Source organism: Mesoplodon bidens, assembly GCF_964165515.1.
Source record: "Mesoplodon bidens genome assembly, chromosome: 3".
Lineage (NCBI taxonomy): Eukaryota > Metazoa > Chordata > Mammalia > Artiodactyla > Ziphiidae > Mesoplodon > Mesoplodon bidens.
In genome coordinates, this window is record NC_138178.1 from 175,812,786 (window position 1) to 175,834,564 (window position 21,779).

At 45.1% G+C, this 21,779-nt stretch overlaps 1 protein-coding gene across 9 annotated transcripts in view; it reads left to right on the forward strand.

Annotated features, from left to right (window-relative positions):
* Positions 1 to 21,779, forward strand: part of PPP2R5C (protein phosphatase 2 regulatory subunit B'gamma) — a 133,806-nt gene that overhangs the window by 84,631 nt on the left and 27,396 nt on the right. For all 9 annotated transcript variants that reach the window (XM_081230331.1, XM_081230333.1, XM_081230334.1 and 6 more), the window contains 3 exons: positions 16,700 to 16,810; positions 17,760 to 17,852; positions 17,941 to 18,071. In XM_081230331.1, the coding sequence (XP_081086457.1) occupies positions 16,700 to 16,810; positions 17,760 to 17,852; positions 17,941 to 18,071 (335 nt within the window). The remainder of the gene's footprint in view (positions 1 to 16,699; positions 16,811 to 17,759; positions 17,853 to 17,940; positions 18,072 to 21,779) is intronic.

Sequence of the window (21,779 nt, forward strand, 5' to 3'; positions counted from 1 at the left end):
GTCCGGGAAAATCCCACATGCCGCAGAGCAACTAAGCCCGTGTGCCACAACTACTGAGCCTGCGCCCTAGAGCCCATGAGCCACAACTACTGAGCCCGTGTGCCACAACTACTGGAGCCCGCGTGCCTAGACCCCATGCTCCACAACAAGAGAAGCCACTGCAATGAGAAGCCCGCGCACCACAACGAAGAGTAGCCCCCGCTCGCCGCAACTAGAGAAAGCCCGCGCGCTGCAACAAAGACCCAACACAGCCATAAATAAATAAATAAATTTTAAAAATAATAAATAAATAATGTTCCATTATATGAATATATACCACGTTTTATTTATCTATTCATCCGTGGATGGACATTTGGGTTATTTCTGCTACTTAGCAGTTATGAATAATGCTACTGTGACCATTCATGTACAAGCTTTTTGTGCATATATGTTTTCATTTCTCTTGAGTGTTTACCTAGGAGTGGAATTGCTGGTGACGTGTTAACACTATGTGTTTAGCGTTTTGGAGAGCTGCCAGACTGTTTTCCAAAGTGGCCGCACCATTTATTCCCACCAGCAGGGATAAGGGTTCCAGTTTCTCCTCATTTGCAATACTTGTTACTATCTGTCTTTTTAATGGTAGCCATCCTAGTAGGTGTGAGGTAGGATCTCACTGTTTTTTTTTTTTTAACATCTTTATTGGAGTATAATTGCTTTACAATGGTGTTTTAGTTTCTGCTTTATAACAAAGTGAATCAGTTATACATATACATATGTTCCCAGATCTCCCTCTTGCGTCTCCCTCCCACCCTCCCCATCTCACCCCTCTAGGTGGTCACAAAGCACCGAGCTGATCTCCCTGTGCTATGCGGCTGCTTCCCACTAGCTCTCTATTTTACATGTGGTAGTGTGTATATGTCCATGCCTCTCTCTCGCCTTGTCACAGCTTACTCTTCCCCCTCCCCATATCCTCAAGTCCATTCTCTAGTAGGTCTGTGTCTTTATTCCCGTCTTACCCCTAGGTTCTTCATGACTTTTTTTTTTTCTTAAATATATATGTGTTATATATATATATATATGTGTGTGTGTTAGCATATGGTATTTGTCTCACTGTGGTTTTGATTTACGTGTTTCCCTCTTGGCTAATGATGTTCAGCACCTTTTCATGTGTGCTGTGTATTTTGATACATCATAGACTGTAGTCCTAGAAATTAACGGAACCTTATAGATCCTCTAGCCTGACTTTTATTTTCCAGACTTCAGAAACTTAGGTTCAGGGAGGTGAGGATGAACGGGAGAATTACTCAGGAAGGAAAACGCCTGGCATCTAAATTCTCAGGCCTAAATTACATAAACTCCATTATCTCTTAATTTCACTCATTTTTAAAATATAGTCAACCATCTGTTTTTGTTTTTTTTCAATTGACTAATCTGTTTTTCAGGCATTGGCATTTTTCTCATAGTGAAAACACTGACAGCAAAACCAAGCTAATAGTATAGCCACTTTTTTCACAGAACACCATTTTTACTTGGAGAATGACTGACAAACAGGTTATTCAGACTTGGATATTTAGGGAGCATTTTCTCACAAAATAAAATTAGAATGTCACTTTAAGGAAAATAATTGACAGTGTTTGTTGCCAAAGATAAAATTTGAGCTTTCAGGCAAAATTTTGAATTTTGGAAGATTTGTATCCACCAGTGCAAGCTTCAGCTTCCGGGTGCCGCAAGCTCTCCTGCTGAGATTGGTGTCGTTATGAATGAATTAGATCTTTAATACACACGACAAAGGGAATGAGGCATGGTGATGCCTGCACAGTCCTGTGGATATACTAAAAACAATTGAATTGTACACTTTAAAGGGGTGGATTGTGTTATATATGAATTGGGGTGGATTGTGTTATATATGAATTATCTCTCTATAACTCTGTTTTTAAAAAGCATAGCAGTCCAGTCCGATAGGCAATATATTTAAAATATATGAATACACATAATTCAGTGAGGCCAGTATTTTCTAAATGACCAAAACTGATGATACAAAATCATTCATCGGCCAGAGAGCCGTTCAAAGTGCAAGACACACCAGTGGATTTTCGTGTATTAGAGACCCCCTCATTGATAAGATTTACGATTCCACAGAGTAGCTAACCTTTAGTAAAGTACCACTTACCAAGTTTTGGTGTAGTATCAGAGAAGTCCACAATTATCTAAAAGGGCTATTAAATACCTCTCCCTTTTCCAACTACATATCTGCTGGAGACAGATTTTTCTTCCTATATTTCAACCAAATTAACATTCTGAACATAGAAGCAGATGTAAGAATCCAGCTGTTTTTTATTAAACCAGACAGTAAAGAGATTTGCAAAAATGTAAAACAGTGCCACTCTTCTCACTGAATTTGTTTTGGGAAATACTTTTATTTAATATGAGTTTTATGAAATAGCTAATGTTACGAAAAATTTATTTTTTATAAATTTATACTGACAATGGGTTTGCTATTTTTTAATGAATGAATATTTTTTAAATGTCTCTGCTTTAATTTCTACTGCAGTCAATATCCATAGATATAACTTTCATAAACAAAAATTCTTTGGGATCCTCAATAATTTTTAGGAGTTTAAAGGGGTCCTGAGACCAAAAATTGTGAGAACCACTCTTCTCAAAGAGTGCTGCTCCAAGGCCGCAGCACCAGCGCCACCTGGGAGCAGGTCAGAAACGGCGTTCCCTGGGTCGCAGCGCTTTGTTTGCACGTGTTCTCCAGGTCATTCTGAATGGCCTCCCTGCCTTGCCCCCTGAGGTTAAGCCCTCACATACTACCTGTGACAACTCTTAACTCCCCCTGGGCTGTCAGTTCCCAGAGAGAAAGGTTTGGGATGTCAGAGGCTCAGTAATGCTCACTCGACAGAGTCTCCTGCCTGGACGAGGGCACTAAGACCAGTCTTAGTCACAGATGAAACCACCTGCAGGTCAGAAAAGGAATCGGTTAGATCAATGATTGAATGGAGTGGATGGCTCGAAAGTGCTTCACGTCAAGATGGACCTCTCTAGAATTACCCACATCTTTGGTGCTGGATTACTCTGCAGAAGTCAGTGAATAAGATGTGGGGTGTGGGGCTTCCCTGGTGGCGCAGTGGTTAAGAATCCGCCTGACAATGCAGGGGACACGGGTTCGAGCCCTGGTCCGGGAAGATCCCACATGCCGCGGAGCAACTAACTAAGCCCGTGCGCCACAACTACTGAGCCTGCGCTCTAGAGCCCGCGAGCCACACCTACTGGAGCCCATGTGCCACAACTACTGAAGCCCGCGCGCCTAGAGCCTGTGCTCCACAACGAGAAACCACCGCAATGAGAAGCCCGCGCACCACAACAGAGAGTAGCCCCTGCTCGCCGCAACCAGAGAAAGCCCGCGTGCAGCAATGAAGACCCAAGGCAGCCAAAAACTAATTAATTTATCAATTAAAAAAAAAAAGACTGCCCTTATGCAGTCTACCCTTACCTGTCCGGGAGACTGTGTTCTAGAGGAATAGAGAGCAAACTGTTAATAGTAGCTGCTTTTGGATAGTCTGATGATGTGGATTTAACCCTTTTATGAGTAAATTTTTATAATTTCAGAAAATTTTCATAATGATCATGTATCACATTTGCCATTATCAAAAATCAATAAATGCGTTTTTCTTTAAAAAACCGTGTCCTGTATAGTGTAATAGCAGTACTGTCATGAGGACTCATGTTGGGTTTCCAAGGAAAATGAGTTCATCGCAGTATTTTAATCCATACTGCTTGTAAATGACTAGATAGTACCTTACAAGTTTTCTTTCATGCTTAGGGTTCAAGTCAACATTTTCTGTTAAGGTCAGAGGAGTTTTTCTTGGGTCCTTGTGGGAGGTTTCATGCCCAGATCCCCAGGATGATTGTCTCGTGTTTCATTTAAGGATTGATGTTGGACAGTCTCCTTCTACTGTTTTTATATCTGATATTTACAGTGTGTTCTGGAAAGTATTACTTGTTGTAAGGGTGACGATAGTTTGGAAATGAGAGAGGAAAGGATGTTTTGAATTAAAGGAGGTAGTGTATTAACCAGTGAAGCTTCAAATAGTCTACAGATTTCTTTCAGGTAATGATTTAAATCACGCATTCCTCTTTTTGCTTAGTTGTTTTTGTTTTGCCAAAGTCACAGTGACATGGGATAAAGAAGCACTGCCATCATCGATGAGCTAAGGGGAGATTAAGGCATAAAGAGATTTTTGAAATCCAGCGAATGATTTTTCTACTTCAAATACCCAGTGAGCCATTTCTTGGAGATTTGTTCTTATTTTGAGAGAATTACCCTTTGTTTTGTTTGATATTTTTATTAAATGTGTGCGTATTTTAAATAAGTGAAATAAATACAAAAAGATAGAGAAAAAAAAGTTAACCTTTTTCCATACTCCACCCCTCGCCAACTCTACCTAAACCCACCCCCACCTCCAACCGCAACCAACTTAACTTATATGTACTTTTTTTTCCAAAAGACTACTAAGTGATCTTCCCCGGCGGTCCAGTGGTTAAGACTCCACGCTCCCAATGCAGGGGGCACAGGTTCAATCTCTGGTTGGGGAACTAAGATCCCGTATGCTACATGGCGCTGCCTAAAAAAAAAAAAGGCTACTAAGAAACTTTGGAGGATGATGGGTATATTTATCATCTTGATTGTATAATGGTTTCACAGATGTATGTAAATGTTAAATGTATCGAATTGTACACTTTACATACAGTAAGGTTATACCTCACTAAAGCTGGGGTTTTTTAAGCTCCTAAATTGATAGGTATTTCTTTTGGTCTAGGGGCACAGTGAAGAAATTACTAAGACATTAAGGGCATTGTGAATCAAGAAGGTTTGAGAACTTAGAGCCTAGTGAATATTTACTATCTTTCTGTAACGTTTTAAATTAATTTTAAATTTACATTCGGCAAGATTACGTTTTTAGTGAAGAGTTCTCTTGGGATTTGATAAATACCTGTAGTCATGTAACCACCACCGCCACAGTCAAGATATAAAACAGTTTCATTACCCTCCAGAAAAGTTCTTCATGCTACTCCTTTGAAGTCAGACCTTCCCCTTATCCATTATCTCTGGCTACCACTAATCTGTCCTCTAGCTCTGTCATTTTGCCTCTTCCAGAATGTCATATAAATGAACTCAGAGTATGTAGCCTTTTGAGTCTAGCTTCTTTAACTTAGCATAATCTGTTTGATATTCATCCATGTTGTTGATGTATTAGTGGTTTGTTCCTTTTTCTCAGTAGTATCTCATTATATAGAGGTATCATGATTTGTCCACTTCCCAGTTGAGGAATATTTGGATTGTTTCCAGTTTTTAGCAATAACGCTGCTATAAATATTCATGTACAAGTTTTGGACATAGGTTTGTTTTTTTTTTTTAACTTGGGTGAGCACATAGGCGTGGGACTGCTGGGTCGTATGATTAAGTATTCATTTAACTTCCTAAGAAACTGCCAAACTGTTTTAGTAGATGTGCCATTTTTTGCACTCCCGCCAGCCACATACGATAGTTCTAGTTGCTCCAATCCTTGTCAACATTTGGTGTCTTCAGTCCTTTTATCTCATTTTGACTTTAACTTGCATTTCCTTGATGATTAATGATGCTGAGCATTTTTTCCTGTGTTCATTTGCGTATCTTCCTTGGGGAAGTGTCCAGATCATTGGCCTGTTTTTTAATTGGGTTGTTTTCTTATTGAGTTTGAGACTTGTTTACATATTCTGGATACAAATGCTTTGACAGATAAGTGATTTGCAAATATTTCACCTTGTGCCTTGTCTTTTTATTTTAACAGTGTCTTTTACAGAGTTTTTCATTTAGATGAAGTCTAGTTTTTGATCTGTTTCCTTCATGGGTAGTGCTTTTGGTGTCATATATAAGAAGTCTTTGCCTAACCCAAACTCAAAAAAATTTTCTCCTCAAGATTTTCTAGTTTTACATTTAAATCTATGATCCATTTTGTCAGTTTCATTTCTTGGCCTATGGATGTCCAAGTATTGAAAACCATTTGTTGAAAAGACTAACCATACTCCATTGAATTGCCTTTCCACCTTAATCAAAAATTAATTCACCATATTCGTGAGTCTATTTCTGGATTCTATTCTGTTCCATTGATCTAGGGATCCTCTTGCTTATGCCATACCCTCTTCATTATTGTCACTTTATAGTAAATGTTGAGATCAAGTAGTATGAATGTTCCAACCTTTTTATTCTTTTTCAAATTGTTTGGCTTTTCTAGTTATTTTATCTTTCCAAATAAATTTTAGAATCAGCTTGTCGTTATCTACAAAATATCCTTCAGGGGTTTTAATTGGAATTGTATTGAATATGTACATTTGGAGAGAATTGCTGTCTTAACAATATTGAACCTTTCAATCCGTGAACACAGTATATATCCCCATTTTGATCATCTTTGTTTATAGTTTTCAGCATGTAGACCCCCTATGTATTTTTTTAGACTCATAAATATTTTATTTTTGGGTGCTATTGTAATTGGGGTTTTTTATTTTCTATCTCTGATTGTTTCTTGCAGTTGTATAAGGTGCTTCATATTATTCAGTACATAAATATTAGTATTATTAGTTGAATTGACTCCTTTATAACTATAAAATGATCCTTTTATCATTGGTAATATTATTTTCTCCATAACCTACTTTGTATGATATTAATATAGCCACTCCAGCTCTCTCTTGACTAGCGTTAATGTGTATATTTTTCCTTCCTTTTATTTTTGACCAATTCGTATCTTTATATTTAAAGTGGGCTTATTGTAGACAGCATATAGTTGAGTCTTGCTCCTTTATTCAATCAAACAATCTCTGCCTTTTGGTTGAGGTACTCAAACCATTAACTTGGATTGTTAAGTACTGATGTTGTTGGGTTTAAATCTACCATCTTGCTGTATTTTTTCTCTGTTTATCCCATCTGTTTTTTGTTCCCTTTTCCTCTTTTTCTTTTTTCTTTTGGATCAATTGAATACTTTTATGATTACAGTTTCTCTCTTTTGTTGGCTTTTTAACTATCACTCTTTATTGTTTGATCTCAATTATTTAGCTTCTCTAGAACGCATCTTTAACTTGTCACAGTCAGCCTTCAAGTGACAATACACCATGTAAATATCAGTTTACAGCAGTGTACTTCTATTTCTTCTCCACGAGTCTTCCTGCTATTGTCATTTTACTTCTTCGTATGTTATAAACCCCACCATGTATTATTTTTAGAAAACAGCTCTATTTTAAAGAGCTTTAAATAATTTTTTTAACTCTTTTATACTTAACCAGATAGTTATCATTTTCAGTGTTCTTCATTCTGGTATCCATCTGATATCAGTTTCCTTCTGCTTGAAGGACTTTCTTTAATTTCTCTTGTAGCACAGATCTACCGGTGATTAATTCTTTTAGCATTTGTTCATCTGAAAAAGTCTTTCTTTTGCCTTTGATTTTTTTTAACAGATCTTTATTGGAGTATAATTACTTCACAGTACCATGTGAGTCTCTGTTGCACAACAGAGGGAATCAGCCAAATGCATACACATGTCCCCATATCCCCTCCCTCTTGAGCCTCCTTCCCATCCTCCCTATCCCACCCCTCTAGGTCATTGCAAAGCACGGAGCCAATCTCCCTTTGCTATGCGGCTACTTCCCACCAGCCAACTATTTTACATTCGGTCGTGGATATATGTCAATGCTATTCTCACTTCATCCCAGCTTCCCCCTCCCACCCCATGTCCTCAAGTCCATTCTCTATGTCTACTACCTCTTTATTCCTGCCCTGCAACTAGGTTCAGCAGTACCACTTTTTTTTTTTTTTTTAGTTTCCATATATATGCATTAGCATACAGTGTTTGTTTTTCTCTTTATGACTTAGTTCACTCTGTGTAACAGACTCTAGGTCCATCCACCTCACTACAAATAACTCAATTTCATTTCTTTTTATTCCTGAGTAATATTCCATTGTATATATGTGCTCATCTTTATCCATTCATCTGTCGATGGATTGCCTTTGACTTTGAAAGATATGCAGGCATACCTGATTTTATTATGCTTCACTTTATTGCACTTCGCACATATTGTGTTTTTCACAAATTGAAGGTTTGTGACAACCCTGCATCAAGCCAGTCTATTGGCACTGTTTTTCCAGAATCATCTCATTTCCTGTCTCTGCGTCACATTTTGGTAATTCTCAAAATATTTCAAACCCTCCAACAGCAAAAAGATTGACTCTCTGAAGGCTCAGATAATGGTTAGCATTTTTTAGCAATGAAGTATTTTTTTAACTAGGGTATGCACTTTTTTTTTTTTGGACATAATGCTACTTCACACTTAGTAGACTACAGTATAGTTTAAATATAACTTTTATAAGCACTGGGAAATCAAAAACTTTGTGTGACTAACTTTTTTCTGACATTCATTTTATTGCAGTGGTCTGGAGCTGAACCCACAATACCTCTGGTGGTTATAGAACAACAGGTCAAAGTTTAATCCTTTAAAAATTTTGCTCCACTGTCTTCTCGCTTGCATTGTTTCTGATAAGAAATCTGCTGCCATTCCTATCTCTGTTCCTCTGGACATAATGTATCTTTTTCTCCTCTGGCTACTTTTTAAGATTTTTTCTGTTGTTCTTTTTAAGCAAGCAACTTGATTATGATGTGCCTTGGTGTAGTTTCCTTCTTTTTCTTGTCTGTGGAGTTCGTTTATAGTTTTTAGGAAATTTAGGAAAGTATTTGGCCCTTATCTCTTCAAATATTTTTTTCTGTCTCCCACACCTTATCTTTTAGAGGCTCCACTGAAATGTGTGTTAGGCCTCATAGAGTTGTTCCACAGCTGACTTATGCTCTTTTTTTCTAAAGTCTTTTTTTTCTTTGTGTGTTTCATTTGGTGATTCCCTTTGCTGTCTTCAAGTTCAGTAACCTCTTCTGCAATGTCTCAGCTTTTGTTAATTTCCCTCCGTAAATTTTTCATCTCACATTGTAGTCTCCATCTCATGTAGTTTATGTCTTTTCAGTATCTTCATGTCTCCACCTAACTTTTTGAACACATAGAATACTATTTTTAGCCTTATCTGTTAATTCTACCATTGTGTCAATTCCAGGTCAGTTCAGTTGATTGGTTTTCCTTCTTGTTATAAATGATATTTTTCATGCTGCTTTGTGTGTCTGGTCAGTTTTTATTGGATGTCTGACCATGTGGATTTTGCCTTGATGAGTACTGCATACTTATATATTTCTATTAATATCTGGAGATTTGTTTGGGATGCAGTTACTTGCAAACCGTTTGATCCTTTTGGTTCTTGCTTTTAAGATGTGTTAGGAAGGACTATAGTCATAATCACCCTATGGCTAATTATCCCCCATGACTGAGACAAGACCCTTCTGATTATGAGCCCAGTCCTCTGTGAATTAATGGATTTTTCCAGTCTGGTTGATGGGAACAGGAACTGCTCTGGCCCTGGGTGAATACTGGGTCTCTCTGGTCTTTTCAGGTGGTTCTTTTTGCAGCCTCCAGTAGTTTTCTCACCCCGATGGGCCAATCAGTCCACTTCCTGAGTAGTTCAGGAGGACCTCTGCAATCTCTGGAGTTCTCTCTGTGCAGCTCTCTTCTCTCTGGGACTTTGCCTTGCAGATTCTAACCACCTGTGTCTGCTGGACTTCACCTGGGTTCTTTCTCCCTGTGCTGCAACCTGGAAATTCTATCAAAGGAGAAAGCGGGGCATTTGTTTCCCATCTCTCAGAAATCTCTCTCTGTCTTGCACTGTCTGAAATCCATGTCTTGCAAACCAGAATTCCGTGTGTTTTTCCTTGGGTTTTTTGGTGGTTTCAGGAAGTAGGGCAAATCCCATTCCTGTTACTCTGTCTTGTCCAGAAGTGTAAGTCTCTGCTTCATTTATAATAGATACTCAATCAGTACTTAATTCCATCCACACAGGTGATCCAACAACGATTCTAGAAAACATACTAACTGAAGGTTATTTGCATAATTTATAATTTTGTAACTGTATGCATCTAGTCAGTGGGGGGTGGCACACAGCAAGAAAACAGTTGGGTCTACATATATGACTAGGAAATAAGTACTTTAGCTCTGAAGCTTCCCTTCCCTTTTCAGTTCATTTCTATCATGTAGAATGCAGAATGTATAGTTTTTTGTTTTGTTTTTTAAATTTTATTTTATTTTTTATATTTATTTATTTATTTGGCTGTGCCAGGTTTTAGTCGCAGCATGTGGTATCTTTTAGTTGTGGCATGCAAGATCTAATTCCCTGACTAGGGATCTAACCTGGGCTCCCTGCATTGGGAGCACAGAGTCTTAACCACTGGACCACCAGGGAAGAACAGTGATGGTAAAATCCAGTTGGTGGCTATATCGTTAGTCACTATAAAATTCAACTGTTTTGCATTGAGGTTTTTCATAACAAGATATCAGGGAATACATCATTCAGAAGCCTTATGTAAAACTCACCTTCGGACCAGCGTAAACAACTTAAGAAAAATTTCCAGCTCCAATGTTGTGTTTAAATAACACCAATTGAATTATAAGTATTACAGATGAGTGGCTATCTTTTATAGGTAAATTTTCTATTCTTAAACTCAAAAATAAAAGAATAAACTCCTATGCATAATTATAAATGACTAGCATATTTTCATTTGCAGAGGATGCTATTATACACTTAGTTGTGAAATTGTCATAAAATTTAAAAGTCCATTGTTTGAAAACTTGAGGGTAAATTTCCTTTATTAAGAATTCTACAAAGATTTGTAGGTATTTATTTCTATATCTTTAACTTTGATTGAGAGCATATTTTAGTGATTGTAAAAATAGCAAGCTGTTCAAAGTAAGAGTTTAGCTTGTAGTTCTTTTCTTCGGGCATCTATTTGGAGGTAAAGCTGCATTCTTTGAAAGAAGCTCTTGCCTTAGAGAAAGTGGCAATGTGGATTAGTGGAGGAGGAGACCCAGCTTCACTCACCCCTCGTGCGAGTGCTTGCTCTGTGCCAGGCGGTGCCGTGGGCCTTGGGAGGTGGTGCCAGGAGGGAAGACATTAGGCCAAGAATTACCCGACCATCCGGTTATATTTGAGACAAAGATCACAAAGCAAAGGGGCAGGATGATAGAAGAGCTTGAAATCAGGGACCCAATTGGGCCTGGGGTCGGGGGAGGCTCCCCTGACGAAATTACACTGCAGCTGAGAGCTAAGGTTTAATCGGGAAGTTTTCAGGTAATTACTTGGTGTTGCAGTTAATAAGGTGACTGATAGGTGCTTTTCCCAAAGGATCCACTTGCTCTCAGCAGGTCTTTGAGGATCTACTAGTTGCTGGGCGCTATGGCAGGTGATGGAGGGTCAGCAGTGAGTGAATCGTCAAGCGAACATTCCCCAGGATGATACCTGAATTCTGCTGTGAAACCAGATTGAACTAATTCTACAAGTGAGGAAAGGGACAGTTCTTCCCTTTAAGATTGCTACTACGATTTTTACCATCCACCTAAAAAACGAGTTAGAGTTACATGTAAGATTGCTTTTAAAGTATAAATTGCTTTGTGGAGAAGTTACATCTTTGTGATACAGTGTCATCTCACACTGGAGAAGGGAAGGGTCCTCATCCGGGTGTCCTTCGGCGCCTTTCTTAGGGTCTTCATGCTCTCATTGAAGCCTTGTAACTGGGTTGTGAGTCCCTAGGCCCTTGGTCATTTTTGTGGCCTAGTACCTGGGGTCCTCCTGTCAGTTGTGTTTCCTCGTTGCCTGTTGTTGGTGGAGAAGATGTTGCTGTTAGGTTTGGGTTTTGGGTTTTTGTAAGGGTGGCCCAGTTGTGATGGTCTGACTGTTGTCTCTGTTGGTTTTTCCAGTTATATCATTTGCAACCAAATGACAGCTTTCTATTTAAAATATATTGTGGAGGGGCTTCCCTGGTGGCGCAGTGGTTGGGAGTCTGCCTGCCGATGCAGGAGACACGGGTTCGTGCCCCGGTCCAGGAGGATCCCACATGCCGTGGAGCGGCTGGGCCCGTGAGCCGTGGCCGCTGCACCTGCGCGTCCGGAGCCTGTGCTCCGCAACGGGAGAGGCCACAGCGGTGAGAGGCCCGCGTACCGGAAAAAATAATAATAATAATAATGTGGAAGGGCTCCCTACCTCCCCACCTCCGAAATGTATCTCTTAGCAATATGACCCTCAGAACCTGGCATTCCTGTTACAGGATACAGAGCTGTAATTTGGCCTTTGGTGGACTCACCTTTATAAATCCTACCACATGAATAAAACAAAATCAGTAGCATAGTAGAAAACCCTTGGGGCATCCCTGGTGGTGCAGTGGTTAAGAATCTGCCTGCCAGTGCAGGGGGCACAGGTTCGATCCCTGGTCCGGGAAGATCCCACATGCCGTGGAGCAGCTAAGCCCGTGCGCCACAACTACTGAACCTGCGCTCTAGAGCCCACGAGCCGCAACTACTGAACCCTCATGTTGCAAATACTGAAGCCTGCGCACCTAGAGCCCATGTTCTGCAACAAGAGGAGCCACCACAGTGAGAAGCCGGCACACTGCAATGAAGAGGAGACCTCGCTCACCGCAACTAGAGAGAGCCCGCGCGCAGCAACGAAGACCCAACGCAGCCCCACCCGCCCCCCCCAAAAAAATAAAGAGAAAACCTTTGTGGTTTTAAACAGAGAACTGAATAATCAACCTTTCTTTCCTTGTTGCCTCTGAAATTAGATTATCAGCGTTTCTTTTTGGAGCGTATCCCTTCCTGTCTTAAACCTTTATATGTTCCGCTGTACTGCAGTTGTGTCACAGCATGAATATTTTATTACTTCACCCACTGGTGATGAATATTACAGGTATAGAAAGGCTGCGTGTTATTGAATTGTGAGAATTTTGCATAAACGCTTCTTGAGCCATTTTGGTTTGCATTTATTCAATAAATTTAGCAACTGGGAGAAGAACATCTGCAGGATCATTTAAATACTGAAAGTAGAAATGTCAAGACAGCTGTAAAAGCAGGTGCTTCCTTACTACCATGGTCAGTCCACGCCACACTCGGGGGCTGTGTGAGTCACATATGTGCACACCTGCACGCGTGGTGATGTGTCTGTTTCACACGTGCCCAGTGCAAAGAAAGGATTTCCCTCTTTCAACAGGTGAGGAAACCAAAGCTTGAGCAGGCTTCTCAGTCTCGGGTCCTGGTCTGAGTGAGAAGAGGGCCTGGTGAGGCTGTCCCCTGAGGCCATGCTGCCTCTCTGTGCAAGAGCTGATTCTAGCTCTGTGTCCAGGGATCACGGTGCACTCCGAATCAGTGTGTCTCAGCTGAGAGGTTGTGATGGATCTGCGTGATCTGCATCAGATCTAAGACTTCTAGAGCTACAGTAGAAACAGATTCCCTCTGGTTTCTATGGCGTGATGCTGACAACGATCGCCTTCTGTGGCTCTCAGACTAAACTCCACCGCATGTAGACAGCATGCAGATGTCAACGCCATGGCACTCAACTAACTTGACCCCTGAAGCTGCTGTGCTAAGAAATGTTGGCGGGTTAGAAACCCATGGCCAGCTCCAGGTGGCCTGCTTTTTGCCTTCTGCTCTTTAATCTACATACTAGTTTTTAGTATCTTTAGCCTTTTCTAGAGGTGAGCATTAAATCAATGTGGTAGGAAAAGAGGGTAGAAATTACAGTGTGAGGTTTTTGTTGTGTGAAAGATAGAACTTTTTATCCATTAGAGTTGGCCAGTAATAAAACTTCCTGGTTCGAGGATGGTCATCCTCCCAGGACATGAAAAGGGGACTTTTGCATTCCAAGCAAGTTGGTCTTTGGCCCCTTGCAGGCCCCTGACTCAGCACTTGGGATTCGGTGAATGTTTAGGTGTTGCAGACGGGCTGAACTGAACACTGTGCAGTGGGACTTCAGCTTTAGGCTGGAATCATTAGCTTTACTACAGCAGGTTACTCAGGAATCTCAGCTGATTGGATCAGTCAGAGTCCTTCCAGAGACACAGAACCAGTCGGATGGAGACAGACAGAGAGAGACAGAAAGAGGGATGGGTGGGTGGGTGGGTGGGTGGATTTTTGAGGAACTGTCTTATGCCTCGTGGAGTCAGACGGGGCAAATCTGAACTCCGTGAGGCAGGCTCAGATGCTGCCATCCACAGTGGAATTACTTCCTCAGGGAAACCAGTTTGGCTCTTAGAAGGCTTTTCACCTGATGGGTTGAGGCCCACCCACGTTCTCCTTTACTTAAAGTCAGCTGATCTAGATGTGACCACAATTACTAAACGCCATCATGCTGACACTCAGATTGCTGTCTGATTGAATAATGGGTACTCTGAGCCATCACACGGGTACGTTTTATTTTTTTCAGCAATCGCCTTTAGTCACAATCTGTTATATCTCCCTTCCCTGCTCCTCTGGTTCCAGCTGTCGCACCTAGTTTATCGCTTCAGTCCCAGACTCAGAACCTCATCTGTCCCCACCTTCCCCTTGGGCAGCCTGGCCGGTGAGGGACCTGAAGCGGGAGAGGAGGGGCCGAGGGCCGCAGTGCCTGTGCCTGATGTCCTGCAGCAGCCTGGCCTCTGCCCGGGTGGCAGCCCCTCCCAGGGGGCATCTGTGCTCTGGAGAGCGTTGGGCTTCCCAAAAGACCCTCCCTGAGGGGCAGCCATCCCCCCTTGTGCCCCAGCCTCCAGCCCCTGCCCGGGCGAGCTGACTGCTGCTCTCTCCCCCCTGACCCCCGCGACCCTCACGTGCAGCCTCTGGGGTGGCCCGTGTGTGTGCTCCCCTCTAGGTGCCCTGTGCCACGATATCACGGGCACTCGGGCAAGTCTCCCAGAGAGGCAGCGCGGCGGTGCCCACAGACACCTCTGCCCCCCGGGGACGCAGCCTGGATCCACAGTCCCCACCCTGGTCTCTGGGCGACTCTTGGAGCCCCCGATCACTGGCTTTGAGGGAGAGGATTGGGAAGCCCCCCCAGGAGTGCCGCGGCCCCCCAGGAGTGCCACGCCCCACAGAGGCCTTGGGCTCCTTTCTGACCCTGTCCTCTCCGCACTCCACGGCCGGGGGTGACAGGGCTGGTTCTGCTGCCCCCATCCCCACCCCGCAGGCCCAGAGGAGACGGTGGCTGGGCTCCTAGTGTCCCCTTCTTCTGTTCTGTGGGCTTTGGGATCCGGGGGACTGGGGACCAGCGATGGAGGACGCGCCCCTTCTACCTGACAACACCTGTCCCAGCCTGTGTTCGCCGGTCACTATGGTTTGGGAGGCCTCTTGCAGGGCCCTGTGCACACACCCCATTCACCGGTTCCAGACCTCCTCTTCTTTTTACTTACGTCAGAGGAGCATTACTCATATTTCTATTAAAAGATTTCTTTCATTCCCTGTTTCTGGCTTTTAGTTACTTGTTCCAGCCATTCTTTGTTGCTCCCGTTCCTGGACTGTCTGCGTCTGCTCCTCTCACACAGCGCAGACAGCAAACATTGGATGCTCGGAGCTTCTAGGGCCCAGGACTTGGGGAGTGTGTGTTTTACTTCATGGAAAATGGTGTTGCAGGAAGACAGGATAAAACAAAACGGGTGCCATGGAGTTTTAGCTTGGTCTTTACAAGACTGTTATCTGAACAGCCAGGTTTGCTCTGAACTCTCCGTAGAGACCCTCGCTGTTGTAGTGGAGTCGGATTCTGTCTTGTAGGTCGGGTGTTTTGATTCTGTGCTTCTGGGCTTGGAAGGACGGAGGGCTTTTTTTGATCACTAGAGTCGAGCTCTGTAACCGGCATATGGCGTGTTCAAAGATTCGGTGAGGTAACATTTTTAAACTGACTCCAAAAGAAACATAGGTTATAAATTGGTGATGGTGAAAAACTGTATCAGGAACCTGTCAATATATGTTGTGCTTTATTCATATTAACCATGCAGGCAGGAAAATGTACCTGTGCTCCAAAGAATTGTGGATTTTATGTAGAAAACATCTGTTGTAAATAAAACACGCTGATTTTTATGATGGAGATTGCTTGGAGCCTGGGGTGGGGGAGGGTGGTGAGGGACAGTACAGGGTGGAGAGCAGAGAAAAGGGCCATGAGGCATGCAAGGGAATCGTCCAGACTCCAGAGGAATCTCCTCTTTGTGTGTCCCGTCCAGTCCCTGGGCACACGGACCAGGCTGTCCCGTGACATGCCGACTCCTGTCCTTGCTAACATTGCGGCCCTTTCTCTGGAAACGATCCTCTAGCCACCCACCTGGAAATTACTCTGTCTTGACTGTTGCCGCTCTCATCACTGTCACTGCAGAGGACTTCTTTGGCAGGGAAGCTGTGCACGACCTCCGGTGTGAAGCGGCCTCTGCCATTTTCTCAGCGTTTTCAGTTCTCTGCTGTTTCTTTCGTAATCTCACCCTTTTCTTACTAGCGCTTTGAACTTTCTCCTTGCTCTGCACTTACTGGATAGAACAAAGGCCTTAGGTGTCATCCCTGCCCATCAGCATCTGTTGGCACTGGTTATCTGAAAGGTCAGGCAGGAACCTTGGTGGCCGGCTATCTACGGCCGTGGGTCTAGCTGTGGCTCTGACCCAGGCTCTCAGGACCCACACCACTTCTGAATTTGGAGAATAAGGACGAGCCAGATAACCACTGGAAGCAGTTATCATTAGAATTCCTTAAGATTGTTTTAAATGTTCTCTGTAAATATGTTTAATGTCCTGGTTATAATTATAGGATATGTGGATTTTAGTTTGCAGTTAACATGTTTCGAACATTACCACCTTCCTCCAACCCTACGGGAGCAGAATTTGACCCAGAGGAAGACGAGCCAACGTTAGAAGCAGCCTGGCCTCACCTGCAGGTACTGGACTCTGGGGGTGCACCAGACCCAGAAGGGCGGGGGTCAGCGTGGGGTCGGGGGGTTCTCCGAAGCAGGAGCCCTGGGCCTGGGCCTCTCCAGCTGGTCGCAGATGGGCCTCTGCACTTCGGTGTCATAGACCCTGCAAACCTGTACATGTGAGAGAAGTATTTTAGCAAAAGAGAGAACATTTAATGGCTTTTTGTTTGTTTGGACACTCGGCAGAAACTACAAAGATACAGAATTATCAGTATATTTTCAGTGAAAGTGACCGTGGAATTGAGGTCGGAGGTCTTATGCAAACATTTCTCAGTTTGTGTGCCTGCTGTGCACCCCGAGGCCCATCTGCTTGACTGATGCCTTTTTTCTAACACGTTTTTAAGGAGAAAGGTTGATTGGGCAGGGCGCATGCCCCCCCGAGCTAGATCGGGAGGTCTGGGTCGGCTGAAGGAGGGGAGACGGGGAGGTGAAAAACCTGGGAAGGAGCTCAATGGGGAACAGATGTGTAACCATTCGTGAAGGGGGAGGAACGTCCCGGCCCCGGGTGACTGTGTCTGTGACCTGCTCACCTAACACTCTCAGCTTCCTGTCCACTTGACTTTCTGCCGGGACACTTGGAGGTGACAGGCTGCAAATCCCACCTGGAATTTGGTCACAGCCCGGCTTATGGCTGCTGTGCACTGTGGTCTCTGAGCATTGGTGACAACAGCCATTGAAATCATTTGTTTAAATGCCATTTAAGGATATAGTCTGCGGTTCTTAGCTAATAAATAAAACAGTTACCATCATCAGTTATAATTAAGCCATGTGATTTGACATAAATCCTTTAGATATGTGCCCTTTTTTTAAGGCTGATATTTACAGACAAAGATTCAACTCATGGTGTATTTTTAATCTCCATTTAATAAAATACCGTGTTATTTGACTCATTGTGGTTTTTTTTCCCTCCTAGCTTGTTTATGAGTTTTTCTTAAGATTTTTAGAGTCTCCAGATTTCCAACCTAATATAGCGAAGAAATATATTGATCAGAAGTTTGTATTGCAGGTAAGGTACAAGCTAGCTGAAACTACAAATGCTGTAATCTACCGTTAGAGAGAATACCGCATCACTGAGTGTCTTTTTCTTCTTGAAGCTTTTAGAGCTCTTTGACAGTGAAGATCCTCGCGAGAGAGATTTTCTTAAAACTACCCTTCACCGAATCTATGGAAAATTCTTAGGCTTAAGAGCTTACATCAGAAAACAGATAAATAATATATTTTATAGGTAAGTCAGTGTGTGGGTGACATTTCCCTTTTGCATGCTGACGCTCCTGTTCACACTCGATGCCCCACCTCATCGTTTCCTTTAGCAAAGCGGCTGAGGAGCAGGAGTGGCTGTTTCTGAGCAGCTGGCTTGTCGTGGGCAGGTGGGCCCCGTCTACACCTCCGCCTCTGCGCTGGGCAGGGCCCCCTTCCCTCTGTGCCTGCTTCCCTCCTTCCGCCCGCCCCCCAGCTCACACCCGGTGTTTGTTCCGGCTTTTACCGGCAGGCCCGGTCACCCTGAAGGTGGTTCCTTCTGGATGTAGATGAATCGCTCCATCCAGAGCCCGCGGTTTCCTCGCACCTGTGTGGTGCTCGTTTCTCCCCGCTGAGTCTCAGTGAAAGAAGGAAGGAGTGAGGAGTGAAGTAGGGAATCTTTGGAGACTTCCGCCATGCACTGCTGGAAGCAGTGGCTGAGGCAGCGCAGTGTTCAGCGGTCGCAGCCTCCCCAGGCCTGCAGGACCACAGAGGCCTGGCTCTGTTTTAGTGGGGAGGGCCCCGCTGCAGGGCTCCTGGAGGAAAGTTCTGACAATCCAGCTCGGTGTTCAGCCTGACCCCGTGACCCCTCACACGGCCTCCCTGTCGCCACCCCTCTGAGTCGCACCCCTCCATCCGCCGACTCCCATGCCGACACGCTCCTTGGACGCGCGGGTGTAGGTCCTGGGCGAGCCCCCGGGTGCCCCCCAGGCTCCGGGCGCCTTCCACACCAGGGCCTCGCAGCCTCGCTTGATCCTCCTGGAACGTGCTCACGTCCCCTTCCAAGACCAGCCCTTCTCCTCACCCTCCCAGGCTTCCGGAGACATTCCTGCTGCACCAGGGAGGCCTGCAGCTTGGCGGACGGTCCAGCCTCCTGGGAGGGCAGGCATCGAGCCAGCGCTTATCTCACAGCCCCAGCCCCAGCTTCCTGCCTGGCTCCTGGGGGCTCCAGGTGAACGTTGATGGATGAAACCGTTAGCGTGGTTTCTTCTCTGTCCCTGGAACGCTCACTGCACGAGCAGTCGACTCCATGAGTTTGTAGGGGACAGCTTACCCCACATGCCCCTCACTCCAGGATGCCACAGGCAGTGATGAGTCCTGGCGGTGATGGGCGGCCAGTCCCTGATGTCCCTCGCCCTGCCCGCCTGCGGTCGCAAGGTCCAGCGCCCTCATCTTCACACGTGATGTAGCCTTTGGGTGTCGGAACCTCCAGCTTGCACGTAACTTCCCTTCAAACTCCCTCCAAGCTCCCCACAGCCCGTTTATATGACAGAGCCCAGGCTGGACACACCGGCTTAGGTGGTGGCATCGTGTTTCCTAAATGTCATATTCCTATTTTGTATTTCTTGGTGTCGTGTTTCCTTTTTAACAAGACTGTTCCTTGGCCGACGTACTTATCTATCAAAATGTAGCATACACTATTTAACCAACAGCGGACAGGTAGGATTTCAGTTCCAGTCTTTTAGGCTAAAATGGAAGCTCTGCCTGAAGGTTTCTTCCCTGCTCACGTAGGTTCTGTGCACAGTCACCAGTCAGTGCCTGCGTGAAGGAAGTAGAGAAGGCCTCATCCCTTAAGGAACCTTGACTTAGTAACCGAACTCCCTAACGAGGCTGTTGTTCAGACGTTACAGAGTGCAGCCCAGCTGCACACAGCGCTGGAGTGTGTGGTGTCCTGGTTTTGTGTTCAGGAGTCTTTTCTGTAAACACCGTGCTCGATGCGTCCGCTCAGGAGGAAGCAGGTCCTGTGGATCCCACAGCCGGCCGGGCTCTCCACCGTCAGCACCGCCCCCTCCTCATTCCACGTGAGAAAAACTGCAGCTGATCTCGAGAGCGATATTCCACTCCTCTGCGTCCCCCGTGGTGCAGCTACGGCCGGTTAGACAGTATTTCAGGCGTGTTTGGTTGACCTTCCTGAAAGTGTTAGTGTGAGGCTCCTCCTTACTTCTGTGGGTTCTCACCCTAGTCGGCACCTTCACAGGTGAGTTCAGCGCAGCTCTGGGAGAGGGATTGTGCCCGCTTGGCAAACAGCGGAGCCTGAAGGTCGGGTCGCAGGTGGAACCCGGGCTTCAGTTCTCTCTGCTGTCGAACAAGCCCCCGTGGCTTGGGGGCTTAACTCAGCTGTTTGCCATTCCTCTCATTCTGTGACCTGCCTGAGGCTCTGCGAATGTGAACGGGCGACCCTGGGGCACAGTTCTGCAGTGGCTGCCAGTGCTCCTCAGGGCTTGGCCGGGGCCTGGTGCGGACCAGCCTCGTCCCTTTGTATCGATCAGAGCCTCGCAGGGAATTGAGGACAGCCCAGCTTCAAGGGGGAGTGACTTCCACCTCTGCGTGTGAGGCACAGAACACGTCCTCCAGGAGGGAGAGGAATAGATGGCATCCGTTCTGGAGACTGTCCTTCACAGGCAGGTTCCAGCGCAGTTTTGGGAGAGTCCTAGTTCCTTTCTGCTGAAAGAGGGAGGAACACTGTAGCCTGCTCTGCGTGGGCCCTTAGGGCTTCCTTCCTGTTTTGCAGCCCACTTTCTTGTTTCCCTCTGGAAAAGAAAGAAGGGGAACTACACTTACACTCTCTTTCCTATACCTACTCCAAACCTACAAAATAGTCAGGAATGAAGAATTTACCGATGAGAATACAGCAGTGTTGATCTAGGAAAACAAAGTGGCTTTTGGCTAAAGGCTGTCCTTATTTAAACGTTAGTGCCGCTGGAGACAGATCACAAGTGGTGCCCAGGGGCTCGGCCACCTCCACATGCCAGAAGCCGGAGCCGAGCGCCCAGGCTTCAGGAGCCTCGCCCACCTGCTGCCCGCACAGCCCTCCAGGTGTAAACAAGAGGGAGAGGGACTGAAGTTGGGTGGTCACACTATTACTTTGTACATCTAAACTGTTTTAAGTATTTCAAATAAAACAGGTGATGTGAAGGGAGCCTCAGGTGGAGTTTCACAAACTAAAGCGCCTCCCCGTGTAGACGCCCAGGGAGGCTGGGGCTCCCATGAGGCCGGCTTTCCATCTCAGGGCAGGGGCAGTGGCGGGGCCGACGTGTCTGAGGCCGACACGGGTGCCCCACACACAGCGCAGCCTGTCCCCTGCTTCCCTTGATCTGACCAGCCGGGCTGCCGAGGTCCATCACGGGCCCTTTCCTGCCTCGGCTCCGTGCTGTGGCCACATTTGTTTCCGTGTCACTGTGTTTTGCTGCTCAGTGGTTCTGACCCCGGTCCCTGTGGTCTCAACTCCGATCTGTCTAAGCTGGTGTCCGAGCCTCCGTGTGCCTGCCTTGCCCTCCCGTCGCCCCCCTTTGTTCTAGCCAAACAGGCTCTCTCCCCGCTCCACGCCCCCCCTTTGAAAGATCTGTCAAAAACCTAGAGACGTTAGACCCCCTCCTCAGGAGAAAGTCACACTTTGTGGGCGTTTGACCTGTTCTGGACCTTAAGGTCACTCTTCCGTTTGTTTCAAACAGGGACAATGAAAATTTTTCATCATCACAAACACTTATTTTTGGCCTAGGGCTGGCTCTAAACTAGTAGTTTTTGTCTGATAGGCAGGAACCTTTTTCAGACCCGACACCTCTCGCTTCAGGCAGAATTCGCTGTGTGTGTTGGTTTAGCCTGACTCCAGGTGAGCCAGGCTGTGGGGCAGGAGCAGGTTGTTTCTGAGGAATCCTTGGAGAGAGAAGATGCTTTCCTGTTTCTTGTCCCTGTTCCC